Genomic DNA, 16,878 nt, shown 5'->3' with positions numbered 1-16,878 from the left:
TGTGTGGGTGAATGGGTGTGGTTAGCTACTAAGAACATAAAACTCAAAATCCCTTCTTTAAAACTGGGTCCAAGGTTTATTGGGCCTTTTAGGATTTCTGCCATCATTAACCCAGTAGCTTATCGGTTGGAACTTCCCGCGGTGTACAAGATACACAACGTGTTTCACAGGGCTTTATTGAAAAAGGTGGTAGGCTTGGTGGACACGACGCCGATGCCACCTCCAGTCATGGTGGATGGCGAGTTAGAGTTCGAGGTCGCCAAGGTAGTGGACTCTCGAGTAGTACGCCGTACTCTTCAGTATTTGGTGCACTGGCGGGGGTATGGTCCAGAGGAGAGGTCTTGGGTTCCAGCCTCAGACATACATGCGGATCGGCTGGTCAGTTCTTTTCACCGTCGTCATCCGGACAAGCCGGGTCCTATGAGTCTTGAGGGCCCTGGGGTCCCTCGTAGAAGACGGGGTACTGTCATGTCGGACGCTGTTCACACCACAGCATCCGGCAGGCAGAGGTAGTTCCACCTCCAGCCACTATAGCCTCAGTGGCGCCGGCCTGATCTTCAGGCTCTCGGGGGTTAATCCTGCTGGAGACCAGGTTGGATGGTTAGTCACGCCCACGGTCTTTAAATAGTCATACTGGCATATGGGCGTCGCCGATTATAGCTTGTGTTTCATACCAAGTGGTTCCGGTCTGGAGTGGAGGTGTTCAAGAGAGAGAGATTCATATCTGGTGTCGTATGATCCGTCGTTATCCTTTCTCCTTCCCATATTTGTGTTTAGTTGTGCCCTGTTCACATTACTGTTTATTCCTGTGTGTGTGCGGCGCAGTGCAGTTTAAGTTCTCCCTGTCTGTCATTATTTGTGTGGGAGCTTTGGTGGTGACTTCTCACTGGGTGGAGGGTTAAGTGCAGGGCTGAGCAGGAGATAAGGAAAGGTCGGAGGCTCAGGCATTTGCACCTTCAGCAAAAACCCTGGGTTGAGGGTCAGACAGGGTTTCCCCTAGTAAAGGGACACCACAGGGGCCCCGGGTATTTCAGCCTTAGTTGAACTAAGCCCCCGTGACAGAAGGTTACTGTGCATGCACCACCACCACTGCGCATGTACTGCCTTTAGAATTAAAGGCACAGTTAAGAGATTTAAAAGGACTGTCTCGAAAGTCATTTATGAGGAAAATGACTAAAAGATGTGACTCTCAGTTCTGGGACCTACCTATTTCCCAGTTCCAAGCACCCGTAAGTGGAGAGGAAAGAGACCTGAGGGAAAGTGTGAGAAAGACAATGCACAAGAAATTCAAGACTCCTTTTAGGTCAACTTACACCACTGCTGGCATGTAGTAATGAAACTTGGAGAGAAATTCTGTGAGGCTTCCCTGCTTAGCGCAAACAACCTTGTTCAGGAGAGTTTCATGATTTTCAAACCATGGTGACTGCAGTTTTTTCTTTCTTGGGACAAAAAAAAAAAAAAAAAAAAGAAATAAACTGTTTTTGTTATATTAAGGATGGAAAGAAAAAAAAAAGGTGAAAAACTTACCTGGCAAAATGCAAAATAGTTTCAGGTCGTATGGTCGCATCAAGATGGATATGAAGTTCCACCTAAATAAAAGTACAAGGTTTAGCCCATGTGTGCAAATGTTTGTAAGTAGCTGCAGCAGACATACAAGTAAGGGAGTAGTTTCCTATGAAAAGTGGATGAGACTCACCCATTGAAATCTATGGGTGTGATAAAAAATTCAGATGCTGTACCGTACAGAGACCCAATAAAGCATTCCATTATTACGGATTCATTGCAATTCTGCAGAATAGGAAGCTGTAAATGGGCCTGTAATAGATTAATAGATGCTGAGGAAAATACAGATTATATACAAATGATAAGTGAGGAAAAAATCGTCCCGCTTTTCTGGATGCAACTCTGAGGCTATGAGCACACGGTGCGGATTCTGTGCATGCATTTTCTGTGCAGAATTCACGAAATCCGCAGGTCAAATGACCTGCATTTTTCCTGCGGATTTCTTCCTGTTTTTTTTGCAGTTTTCTTGCGGTTTTTTGTGCGGTTTTCCACTGCCGTTTTCCACCTGCGGATTCCTATAGTGGAGTAGGTGGAAAACTGCAGGAAAATCACATGCTACTTTTTTTTTCTGCACGAAAACCACGCAGAAAAATCTGCAGCATGTGCACAGCGATTTTATTTTTTTCATAGTGTTTAATGGTACTGTACATCACCTGCAGTTCTGCTGCAGATCCGCAGAGGCAAAACCGCTGCTGATCCACGACAGAATCCGCACCGTGTGCACAGGGCCTGGACAATTTTGAAAATTTCCTAATTTTCAAACTTTTAATTTTTATGCTTTTAAATCAGAGAGTTATAGCACACAAAATAGTTAAGAAATTAAATATACCACATGTCTACTTTACATCACCATAATATTTGAAATATTTTTTTTTATTGTTGGGAAGTTACAAGGGTTAAAAGTTTACCAGCATTTTCTCAATTTTCCAACAAAATTTACAAAACCAATTTTTATAGGGACCACCTCACATTTGAAGTGACTAATAGAGAGGCCTATATGACAGAAAATACCCAAAAAAACTTCACAGAAATTAAAGCAATGTGGAAGGAAAAAATTAAAATTGTACACTTTCCCTCAAGAATTTTGATTTAGTCGCACATTTTTCATTATCGATTTTACCGCACGTGGTGGAATGGCAAAAAAACCCCAACAATTCCTGAATTGCTGATTTTTGTTCATTCTGCCTCACAAAAATCATAATATAAAGAGATCAAAAAATGCTGTGACCAAAAATGGTACCAATAAAGACATCAGCTCGCCCTGCAAAAATCAGGCCCTCACATGAATGTCAGCTGAAATATAGAAAAATTAAAGCTCTAATAATATGGCGATGCAGTTTATGCAATAAAAAGCGATTAGATGCACCTGGTCCACCTCCTTGGTCTCTCTTCGGATCACAGTATCGTATGCCGCTGTGTATCCGAGGTTATATTAGGTGAGACTCCTAGTTACGCTCTTCCAGGCTTTACTTGGGCTCTGGCAAAGTGGTTCCACCACCCAGCCCTTTACATCACCCATGTGAAAATGAAAAACGTAGGACAAAACCAACATTTTTTGCGGGAGAAATTTACTTTTTCATTTTCACGGCTCAACATTATAAAATTCTGTGAAGTACCTGTACATTAAAGGTTTCTCACTACACCTCTAAGTAAGTTCCCTGAGGGGTATAGTTTCCAAAATGGGATCACTTTTGGGGGTTTCCACTATTTAGGCACATCAGAGGCTCTGGATACGTGCCACATCATCCGCTATCTATTCCAGCCTATTTTGCGCTGTAAAAGTCAAACAATGCTGCTTCCCTTCCTAGCCCTACCATGCCCCCAAAGAGTAGTTTTCCCCCCCACGTATGGGGTATTGATATACTCAGGAGGAAAAACTGCACAACAAATTAAATGGTCCATTTTCTCCTGTTACCTTTGTAAAAATGAAAAATGTGACAGTTACAACACATGCATGAAGAGCCTGTTTCTTGGGTTATCCATGCACGTGTTGTGACTGTCACACATCCTCGACACATGCAGCTGTGGCACTGAACAGCTGATTATCAGGAGCACTCCCGTTATCCGGGTTCCCGATGCAGCTATTCGGTAAGCGCTATAGCTCTTCGGATCAGAACTTATCCCAAGGTATTCACTCATCCCTATTTATGGGTATAACATTTTTATTATATTGTGATTCTTTTAAATATATTTTTACTATTTTTGTTACTTTCTTACTTAGTCCCTCCATGGGACTTTAGCTTTCATCACTCTGATGGTTGGTATAATGCATTTGCTAGTACTAGTAGAGGGCCTATAGGAACTGCAATAAATCTTTTACAATCCTGGGCATACAAAGATAATAAAAAGTGACCTTTGGTATTTTTATCATTGTATTTTTTTGTCATTGTACTCCATCTAATATGTTGTGTCCGCCTTCTAAAATGAATCAATGAGAAACCTGCAATAATGTATTAATAGGCAGAATGGGGGGTTGGGCATGCACTTAGGATGGCAAGTAGTATATTTTAATTTGCAGAGGTTAAACTACTGTCATGTAAGGCTGGGTTCACATAGCATTAGGCAGTCCATTTAACGGATTGCATTACACCACGGCATTAACGCGATGTAATGCATCCTTTAACGCTGCCATATGCTGCCATTATAGAGCGCATCGCTAACGCATGTCATAAGCGGCATGCGTTAGCGATGGTCCGCCATTCTGTGATGGACCCTCAGATGCAGTCTGCAGCGTTCGGGGGTCAGTCACTACTAGCGCAGATGAAGAGGCTGCGCTATCGTGATCACATAACGCGATCGAGTTATGGGGGTAGCGTTAATGCAGTCCGTCTAACACTATGCGTTGAACGGACTGCATTAACGCTATGTGAACCTGGCCTAAGATTGTCATGTAGAGAACACAAGTATCTGAAATGCTGATGCTTCAACTAATCCTGGCGATCAAATGATCAGTGGGTGTCTGCAGTACTAAGGAGACCCAGATCAGCTCTGGAAGTGACTGGTGGCACTGCAGGCGGGTGACTTACCTGTATTCAAGGCTGCTATGGATGTCCCAGGTACATCGGGCAAAAATGAGCATTAAAAAAGTTATGTCTCCCAAAGGTGTTTTTTTCCAAAAGCTTATTACGAAATCAAGGACCGTGAACATGCGTTTCTTCAGCAGCTTCATTACTGCCTAGCACTCCAGTTTAGCTGCAGAAAAAAAAATGCAGCAAACCCCACCCAGTGTGAACTTAACCTTATAGTTTTACTTTTGATCAATTGCAATGAGTCATATGAACATTTAAAATAGATTACTCATCAGAATGAGCGGGTTCCACAGGATCTTCTGGGTCAATATGTGCTAGGCTGGACATATACATCAAATATCCCCCAACAGACATTTATCTATCTCCATATACATCAGATATCCCCTGACAGATATTTATCTTTATCTCCATACACATCAGATATCCCCCGACAGACATTTATCTCTATCCCCCATATACATCAGATATCCCCTGACAGATATTTATCTCTGTCCCCTATATACATCAGATATCCCCTGACAGACATTTATCTATATCCCCCATATACATCAGATATCCCCTGACAGACATTTATCTATATCCCCCATATACATCAGATATGCCCCAAAAGACATTTATCTTTATCCCCCATATACATCAGATATCCCTGACAGATATTTATCTCTATCCCCCATATACATCAGATATCCCCTGACAGATATTTATCTTTATCTCCATACACATCAAATATCCCTCAGACATTTATCTCTATCCCCCATACACATCAAATATCCCCCGACAGACCTTTATCTATCTCCATATACATCAGATATCCCCTGACAGATATTTATCTCTATCCCCCATATACATCAGATATCCCCCGACAGACATTTATCTCTATCTCCCATGTACATCAGATATTCCCCGACAGAGATAAATGTCTATCTCCCATGTACATCAGATATCCCCTGACAGATATTTATCTCTATCCCTTATATACATCAGATATCCCTGACAGATATTTATCTCTATCCCCCATATACATCAGATATCCCCTGACAGACATTTATCTCTATCCCCCATGTACATCAGATATCCCCTGACAGATATTTATCTTTATCTCCATACACATCAAATATCCCTCAGACATTTATCTCTATCCCCCATACACATCAAATATCCCCCGACAGACCTTTATCTATCTCCATATACATCAGATATGCCCAGAAAGATATTTATCTCTATCCCCCATATACATCAGATATCCCCTGACAGATATTTATCTCTATCCCCTACATACATCAGATATCCCCGACAGATATTTATCTCTATCCCCCATGTACATCAGATATTCCCCGACAGACATTTATCTCTATCTCCCATGTACATCAGATATCCCCTGACAGATATTTATCTTTATCTCCATACATATCAAATATCCCCTGACAGACATTTCTCTATCCCCCATATACATCAGATATCCCCTGGCAGATATTTATCTTTATCTCCATACATATCAAATATCCCCTGACAGACATTTATCTATCTCCATATATATCAGATATGCCCCGAAAGATATTTATCTTTATCCCCCATATACATCAGATATCCCCTGACAGATATTTATCTTTATCTCCCATACACATCAGATATCCCCCGACAGACATTTATCTCTATCCCCCATACACATCAGATATCCTCCAACAGACATTTATCTCTATCCCCCAAATACATCAGATATCCCCCAACAGACATTTATCTCTATCCCCCATACACATCAGATATCCCCCAACAGACATTTATCTCTATCCCCCATACACATCAGATATCCCCCAACAGACATTTATCTCTATCCCCCATATACATCAGATATCCCCCAACAGACATTTATCTCTATCCCCCATATACATCAGATATCCCCCAACAGACATTTATCTCTATCCCCCATATACATCAGATATCCTCCAACAGACATTTATCTCTATCCCCCATACACATCAAATATCCCCCAACAGACATTTATCTCTATCCCGCATACACATCAGATATCCCCCGACAGACATTTATCTCTATCCCCTATATACATCAGATATCTTCCAACAGACATTTATCTCTATCCCCCATATACATCAGATATCCCCCAACAGACATTTATCTCTATCCCCCATACACATCAAATATCCCCCGACAGACATTTATCTATCTCCATATACATCAGAGATGCCCCGAAAGATATTTATCTCTATCCCCCATATACATCAGATATCCCCCGACAGACATTTATCTCTGTCCCCTATATACATCAGATATCCCCGACAGATATTTATCTCTATCCCCCATATACATCAGATATCCCCTGACAGACATTTATCTCTATCTCCTATATACATCAGATATCCTCCAACAGACATTTATCTCTATCCCCCATATACATCAGATATCCCCCAAAAGACATTTATCTTTCTCCATATACATCAGATATGCCCCGAAAGATATTTATCTTTATCTCCATACACATCAGATATCCCCCGACAGACATTTATCTCTATCCCCTACATACATCAGATATCCCCTGACAGACATTTATCTCTATCCCCCATGTACATCAGATATCCCCTGACAGATATTTATCTTCATCTCCATACACATCAAATATCCCTCAACAGACATTTCTCTATCCCCCATACACATCAAATATCCCCCGACAGACCGTATCTATCTCCATATACATCAGATATGCCCAGAAAGATATTTATCTCTATCCCCCATATACATCAGATATCCCCTGACAGATATTTATCTCTATCCCCTACATACATCAGATATCCCCGACAGATATTTATCTCTATCCCCCATGTACATCAGATATCCCCTGACAGATATTTATCTTTATCTCCATACATATCAAATATCCCCTGACAGACATTTATCTATCTCCATATATATCAGATATACCCCGAAAGATATTTATCTTTATCTCCATACACATCAGATATCCCCCGACAGACATTTATCTCTATCCCCTATATACATCAAATATCCCCCAACAGACATTTATCTCTATCCCCTTTATACATCAGATATCCCCGACAGATATTTATCTTTATCCCCCATATACATCAGATATCCCCTGACAGACATTTATCTCTATCCCCATGTACATCAGATATCCCCTGACAGATATTTATCTTTATCTCCCATACACATCAGATATCCCCCGACAGACATTTATCTCTATCCCCTATATACATCAAATATCCCCCAACAGACATTTATCTCTATCCCCCATATACATCAGATATCCCCCAACAGACATTTATCTCTATCCCCCATATACATCAAATATCCTTCAACAGACATTTATCTCTATCCCCCATACACATCAAATATCCCCCAACAGACATTTATCTCTATCCCGCATACACATCAGATATCCCCCGACAGACATTTATCTCTATCCCCTATATACATCAGATATCTTCCAACAGACATTTATCTCTATCCCCCATATACATCAGATATCCCCCAACAGACATTTATCTCTATCCCCCATATACATCAGATATCCCCCAACAGACATTTATCTCTATCCCCTATATACATCAAATATCCCCCAACAGACATTTATCTCTATCCCCTTTATACATCAGATATCCCCGACAGATATTTATCTTTATCCCCCATATACATCAGATATCCCCTGACAGACATTTATCTCTATCCCCATGTACATCAGATATCCCCTGACAGATATTTATCTTTATCTCCCATACACATCAGATATCCCCCGACAGACATTTATCTCTATCCCCTATATACATCAAATATCCCCCAACAGACATTTATCTCTATCCCCCATATACATCAGATATCCCCCAACAGACATTTATCTCTATCCCCCATATACATCAAATATCCTTCAACAGACATTTATCTCTATCCCCCATACACATCAAATATCCCCCAACAGACATTTATCTCTATCCCGCATACACATCAGATATCCCCCGACAGACATTTATCTCTATCCCCTATATACATCAGATATCTTCCAACAGACATTTATCTCTATCCCCCATATACATCAGATATCCCCCAACAGACATTTATCTCTATCCCCCATACACATCAAATATCCCCCGACAGACATTTATCTATCTCCATATACATCAGAGATGCCCCGACAGACATTTATCTCTATCCCCTACATACATCAGATATCCCCTGACAGATATTTATCTCTATCCCCCATATACATCAGATATCCCCTGACAGACATTTATCTCTATCCCCCATGTACATCAGATATCCCCTGACAGATATTTATCTTTATCTCCATACACATCAAATATCCCTCAGACATTTATCTCTATCCCCCATACACATCAAATATCCCCCGACAGACCTTTATCTGTCTCCATATACATCAGATATCCCCTGACAGATATTTATCTCTATCCCCCATATACATCAGATATCCCCCGACAGACATTTATCTCTATCTCCTATATACATCAGATATCCCCCAACAGACATTTATCTCTATCCCCCATACACATCAAATATCCCCCAAAAGACATTTATCTTTCTCCATATACATCAGATATGCCCCGAAAGATATTTATCTTTATCTCCATACACATCAGATATCCCCCGACAGACATTTATCTCTATCCCCTACATACATCAGATATCCCCTGACAGATATTTATCTCTATCCCCCATATACATCAGATATCCCCCGACAGACATTTATCTCTATCCCCTATATACATCAGATATCCCTGACAGATATTTATCTCTATCCCCCATATACATCAGATATCCCCCGACAGACATTTATCTCTATCCCCTATATACATCAGATATCCCCTGACAGATATTTATCTCTATCCCCTACATACATCAGATATCCCCGACAGATATTTATCTCTATCTCCCATGTACATCAGATATCCCCTGACAGATATTTATCTTTATCTCCATACATATCAAATATCCCCTGACAGACATTTCTCTATCCCCCATATACATCAGATATCCCCTGGCAGATATTTATCTTTATCTCCATACATATCAAATATCCCCTGACAGACATTTATCTATCTCCATATATATCAGATATGCCCCGAAAGATATTTATCTTTATCCCCCTTATACATCAGATATCCCCTGACAGATATTTATCTTTATCTCCCATACACATCAGATATCCCCCGACAGACATTTATCTCTATCCCCCATACACATCAGATATCCCCCGACAGACATTTATCTCTATCCCCAATACACATCAGATATCCTCCAACAGACATTTATCTCTATCCCCCATATACATCAGATATCCTCCAACAGACATTTATCTCTATCCCCCATACACATCAAATATCCCCCAACAGACATTTATCTCTATCCCGCATACACATCAGATATCCCCTGACAGATATTTATCTCTATCCCCTACATACATCAGATATCCCCGACAGATATTTATCTCTATCCCCCATGTACATCAGATATCCCCTGACAGATATTTATCTTTATCTCCATACATATCAAATATCCCCTGACAGACATTTATCTGTCTCCATATATATCAGATATGCCCCGAAAGATATTTATCTTTATCTCCATACACATCAGATATCCCCCGACAGACATTTAGCTCTATCCCCTATATACATCAAATATCCCCCAACAGACATTTATCTCAATCCCCCATACACATCAGATATCCCCCGACAGACATTTATCTCTATCCCCCATACACATCAGATATCCTCCAACAGACATTTATCTCTATCCCCCATATACATCAGATATCCCCCAACAGACATTTATCTCTATCCCCCATATACATCAAATATCCTCCAACAGACATTTATCTCTATCCCCCATACACATCAAATATCCCCCGACAGACATTTATCTCTATCCCGCATACACATCAGATATCCCCCGACAGACATTTATCACTATCCCCTATATACATCAGATATCCCCCAACAGACATTTATCTCTATCCCCCATACACATCAAATATCCCCCGACAGACATTTATCTATCTCCATATACATCAGAGATGCCCCGAAAGATATTTATCTCTATCCCCCATATACATCAGATATCCCCTGACAGATATTTATCTTTATCTCCATACACATCAGATATCCCCCGACAGACATTTATCTCTATCCCCTATATACATCAGATATCCCCCAACAGACATTTATCTCTATACCCCATATACATCAAATATCCCCCGACAGACATTTATCTCTATCTCCCATACACATCAAATATCCCCCAACAGACATTTATCCATCTCCATATACATCAGATATCCCCTGACAGATATTTATCTTTATCTCCATACACATCAAATATCCCCCAACAGACATTTATCTCTATCCCCCATATACATCAAATATCCCCTGACAGACATTTATCTATCCCCATATACATCAGATATCCCCCGACAGACATTTATCTCTATCCCCCATATAAATCAAATATCCCCCGACAGACATTTATCTATCTCTATATACATCAGATATCCCCCGAAAGATATTTATCTTTATCTCCATACACATCAGATATCCCCGACAGATATTTATCTCTATCCCCAATACACAACAGATATCCCCGACAGATATTTATCTCTATCCCCCATATACATCAGATATCCCCCGACAGACATTTATCTCTCTCCCCCATACACATCAGATATCCCCGACAGACATTTATCTTTATCTCCCATACACGTCAGATATCTCCCGACAGATATTTATCTGTATCTCCTGTGGTACAGCAAAGGGTATAGTGCTGGATGGGAGATACATTTCTCCCAGCAGGATAAAGTTTGGCGTGGATTTTCCCTAAAGTCAAGGACCTGCGATGATGTCACGGTCACGTGATCAGCCCATGTGATGTGTACCTCACCTGTGGGTGGGGTTATAGGCTATGTAATGGAGGTTGATGTTTGGCACATGGTGAGTGTGTGTGGAAGATTGTTATTAATGAGTCACCGTAGGAGGCAAAAACAGAAATACTAGCTAAGTCCAGAAAACCAGAGAAGTTGGCAGCTATCGGATTGCAGACCCCTGAACCTAACAACAACTAGCAGTAGCCGTGGGGGGTTCCTACGGTGCCCTAGACCCCTCGATCACAGCCGGAGAACTACATAGCCTAAAGACAGAAAGGGAAATCTAAACTGCCCCAGAGCAGACCCCAAAGCAATAGGCAGCCCCCAACATATAATGACGGTGAAGCAAGATGAAAAAACACTCACACAGATAGAAAGATAGGCTGAGCAAATGATGGGGCCCAAGCTAACTAAATAGGACAGAATAGAAAAGCTGCTGTCTGCAATCCGCCAAAACCCTCTCAAAAACAAGAGCCAACAGACTGATAGGGAAAAAAGCCCTGAAGACGCTAGGCTTCAAAAAGACTATATCAGTACTCGGGTATTATCTGAAGACAGCGCAAAAAGGAATACAGCTCACCCAGCAGGGAAAGGCAGAAATCCAGAAAAACAAGGCAAAACAAAACCAAAACACAAATGCAAAAAGTAGAGCAGAAAACTTAGCTTTTGAGGAGCAGGAATCAGACTGGTCTCCAAGAATCCCTCAGAGTAATCACCCGCAAGACAGAAGGGCGTCGGCTGCCTTATATCCAGTCAGCAATCCCAGTCACCCAGTCATCATCATTCTGCTCAGGTGCTTTGTAATCAGCCTCACTACCTTCCTTCACCAGAAGTGGGAGTTCATCAGACCTCAATGGTGAAGGGGAAAATGAACTCACAACAGAAGATATTAGGAACTTAGCTAGAGTTAGTCTGAATTTGTTTTGCTGGACTAATGGTGCTACAAAGCTTTAGCAGCAAGACTCAAAACAACCTGGGGAATGGCACCTGGTGGACGCCGCTGACAGGGCAGCTGCTTAGTTAAGCCCATCCAAGGGTGAGTCTGGGACCAGTGTTTCTCCAAGCTGGAGTATATTTGTGCTTTTCTTTACTTTCTGTTAACCTGCTGTTTAAAGTGATATTAAACCACTGAATTTGGACTTTAAGCCTATGTGTTGCCTCATTACTGCGGCTCTGCCACTGCCCACCAGATCAAATCTCTACACTCCATAGACATCAGATATCCCCCGAAAGACATTTATTTGTATCTCCAAACATATTAGATATCCCCCAGACATTTTTCTCTATCCCCATACACATCAGCTATCCCCAAACAGACCCTTATCTCTATCCCCCATACACATTAGATATCACCCGACATTTATCTCTATCCCCTGTAGTGCTGCGGTAGCACCTTACGCAGTGACCCACAAAGTTCAAACCCAAAAGTCTCTTTAATGTGTAATCTTCACAGCATTAAAGTTGAAATTCACACAAATGCATAATATTCAGTCCATAGTACTACATGGAACACAGTTCACATCATATTGTAGTCACTAAACACGCCAGACTTCCCTGTGTCCAGTTTCTGTGGGCGACTGCACACTGTGACAAAATCTCTTACACACATCATTTACTCACAACTTTGCTCCATTGGTTTGCAGCCACTAAACACGCTGGAACTCTTCTGACCAGTTACCGTGGGTGACTGCAGCGCTGTTAGCTGTGGATGCCAAGCATCTCAGCTCCCCTGGCTGTTTGGCTCAGCTCTGTCCTATGTCTCTGCACACCGACAAAGCCCCGCAGAGCCTTCTGCTCTCTTCCAAACACCAGCCAGACACTGTCTCTGACGCTGACACACCCAAACCCTTTCCTGCAGAGCTTTTAACAAAGGAACCTGTGGCCTTTAGCCACATGGAAAATCTGGGCCTGGAGTGAAACAGACTCCAACACTGCAATCCTGCAATCTATTTCACCACACAATATTCCAGAGCAGGTTTTCCCTACATTTGTCTTGGACCACTAGCATGTCCAAGACTAACACTTATTTTTATTATCAGTCTGCATTGCAGTCCCAGCTACACCTGGGACTGCCATGCACTCCTATGGCCTCCATGCATCTCCTGGTGAGAACAAATAGTGACCCCTACCTGTAGCACGGATAACTGCTTCACCATTACAATCATACACCAACGACTGCAATGCCCCCTCATGACATCAATACGCCTCTGTGCACATCCTGGGGAGAACAAACAGTGACCCCTACCTGTAACACAGGTCACTGTCTCACATATCCCCCCACTGTTCATACCTGTGGGGTTGAACACTTGTCACCCCTTTTGGGCGCGAGACAGGGCATCTCCATGCCCCTGTAACATCCTGCCCGCCACTGTATTAAGAAACTAAAGTAGGGACCGGAACCAATGATCAATGCATGCATCCCTCCCCTTTGCGTTTCTCCTCCATACAGTTCTCCATTGCGGACACGACCACTTTTCTGATTAACGATAGATTTGGGCCAGTTTTGGGTGGTCTCGACCTTGTTTATCTTCAGTCTCTCCTGCCAATACCTCTAGGAGGAGCCTATTGGGATTACACTCTGTCCCTAGGTTGGCAACCCCTATAGCAGGTGTTAGGCATCAGGTTCCTGCCTCTGCACAGGAGGAATCCTGAGCCTTGCCTTCTGCGGTCTCCCATTCAGTCCCGACTGCAGAGGAGGCTGCTCAGCAAAGGCGTCGGTCCCCTCATCTTGCTCAAGCTAGTGCTGTCAGGTTGGTTGCTGCTGCCAACTCTAGTTCAGCTTCCGCACTAGTCAGCAGCGAGCAGCTCCAGAGTCCTTTTTACAGCCTACTGAGCATGCCTGTGGGATGACCTCTCATTGGAGGTCAGAGGTCACATGCCCAGGTCCTCAAGCAGCTCGGATTGGACCATCAGGAAGGTCCCGGAAGGATGCTGCTATAAAAGGTTCGCATGGCCGCTCAGCCATGCGCTAGTATAGACTCTAATGGCTAAGTGTGTGTATGTTGATGGATGCTTGTGACAGGTGACTGACTCATTATGACTCCCTCCCTCGGTTGTGCATGAGATAGGGTTTGTAGAGTCACAGTCAGCGCCGAGTAGTGGCACTGCCTAGTGCCGCAGTGCTCCCAGCTCCTCACTCATGCTAGCGCCAGAGTGTGCCATTCAGCATAAGGCACCACCTTACCGCATATATTGCAGTGTCCGTCAGAGCGGCGCCGTGCGCAGATAGTGCGCTTTTCAGCTCTAGGTTTAGGCTGATTAGTGGAGTCCACTAGTGCGGCACTATGCTCCAGTAGCGGTTTACTTTAGTTCCGTTCTCCTGGCATTGCAGTTGCGGTGCTGATCGCTAGTGGGGCTAGAGGGACTCTAACTCTGTGTCCTTGGTGCAGAGTCCTGTGTCTCTACACTAGCGCTCTCCTTGCCGGGCTCTGTGAGTTAACAGGCTCCGGCTCTGTGAAGTGACAGAGTAAGCCCCTGTACACACCGGGTCGGTGGTTAACCCGTCGGTGTTCAGTCAGTACTCCTCCATTACCGAGCAGCACTTTACCATCTCTGCACAGTGGACCCTGAGTTGCGATCGCACTTCCTTATATTTTATATTTAGTGCGATCCGCAACAGCAGGTACATCAACATCAACATTTTCCTAGCTATGCTCGTGACTGCGATGCACCCCTATTGCCTTCATATGCCCCCATGCATCTCCTGGGGAGAACAAACAGTGACCCCCTACCTGTAACATGGGTCACTGCTTCACCATTACAATCATGGCTACGCCTGCGACTTCAATGCCCCCTCAAGACCTCAATACGCCACCATGCGCATTCCGGGGAGAACAAACAGTGACCCCCTACCTGTAATACGGGTCACTGTCTCACACCCCATACGCATCAGATATCCCTGACATTTATCTCTATCCCCATACACATCAGATATCCCCCAACAGACATTTATCTCTATCCAGGGCCGGTTTTAGGCAAAGTGGGGCCCTAGGCAAAAGTTTAAAATGGGGCCCCAAATGCAAACATATTGCACATCACACAGAAGCATTTCGCTGAGTTCAGGCCGCTAAACGAGTGTGATCGACAACACTGAAGTCGTTCGACACTTGTTTCCCGGCCTCTTTCCATCATCTGAGGAATAATGATGGGGACAGAACAATCACTAATATATCATTAATAGACACTGGCGATGTGCTGAGAACAATGATTTTTGTTCCAGCATAAACAATCCAATCACTCGATGAATATGCAACATTTTGCTTATTTAGTATAATACACCCCATCGTCCTTAATAAATTATAATGTGTACCACAGTCCTCCATATTGTAAAAAGCACACCACATAGTCCTCCATATAATATAATGTGCCCCATAGTCCTCCATATAGTATAATACACTCCCCATGGTACTCCATATAGTATAATACACTCCCTATAGTCCTCCATATAGTATAATACACTCCTCATACCCCTCCATATACTAAAATGCACTCAGTCCTCCATATAGTATAATACACTCCTCATAGTGCTCCATATAGTATAATGCACCGCCATAGTCATCCATGTAACCTAGCAACATAGTTATTAAGGATGAAGGAATACTTTAAGTCCATTTAGTTCAACCCATATCCTATCCTAACCTGACCTAACATGTAGGACAATTCACTTCCCATAGTATAATGCACCACATAGTTCTTCGTATAGTATAATGTATTTCCCATAGACCTCGATACAGTATAATGCAGCCACACCACAGAGCATAATGCAGCCACCCCACAGAATATAATATAGCCCCTCCATACAATATAAGGTAACCTCCCAGAATATAATGCAGCCCCCTCATAGTATAATGCAGCCCCTACATATCATATATGGCATCCCCCACATAGAATATAATGCAGACCCCTTAAAGTATAATGTAGCCCCCTCAAAGTATGATGCAATCACCCCTCATAGAATATAATACTGCCCCCATAGAATATAATACAGCCCATCTCCCCATAGAATATAATGTAGCCCCATCAAAAAGTATGATGCTATCCTCCCTCATAAAATCTAATACACACCCACATAGAATATAATACAGCACACCTCCCCATAGAATATAGTATAGCTGTAACGATCAACGTGTGACTGGACACAGTGCCTCCAGCAGGGCGAATTTATGGCACACGTGACCCTGGATACACCGCCTCCAGCCAGGCGAATTTAAATAATAATGGGACATGCAGCCGGATACACCGCCTCCAGCTGGCGAATTTAAGAAGTACACGTAAAACTGGATACCCCGCCTCCAGCTGGCGAATTTAAATAAGGGTAAACACCAGGGAACAATTACAGTGGTGGGCCCTGCACTAAGGAATGGGGACGTGGAGACCTCCTGC

General features: G+C 42.7%; 1 protein-coding gene across 1 annotated transcript in view; it reads right to left on the bottom strand.

Annotated features, from left to right (window-relative positions):
* Positions 1 to 16,878, bottom strand: part of LOC141094655 (adenosine deaminase-like) — a 41,801-nt gene that overhangs the window by 19,689 nt on the left and 5,234 nt on the right. Inside the window, exons 2-3 of the mRNA XM_073580490.1 lie at positions 1,528 to 1,589; positions 1,314 to 1,439 (exon numbers count right to left, since the gene is read on the bottom strand). Coding sequence (XP_073436591.1) covers positions 1,314 to 1,439; positions 1,528 to 1,589 — 188 coding nt within the window. The remainder of the gene's footprint in view (positions 1 to 1,313; positions 1,440 to 1,527; positions 1,590 to 16,878) is intronic.

Source organism: Dendrobates tinctorius, unplaced genomic scaffold (genome assembly GCF_039654945.1).
Source record: "Dendrobates tinctorius isolate UK_male_01 unplaced genomic scaffold, ASM3965494v1 ptg000065l, whole genome shotgun sequence".
NCBI classification, from domain to species: Eukaryota; Metazoa; Chordata; class Amphibia; order Anura; family Dendrobatidae; genus Dendrobates; species Dendrobates tinctorius.
Note: the sequence above shows the minus strand (reverse complement) of the source record. Positions and strands in the feature narration are given on the sequence as shown.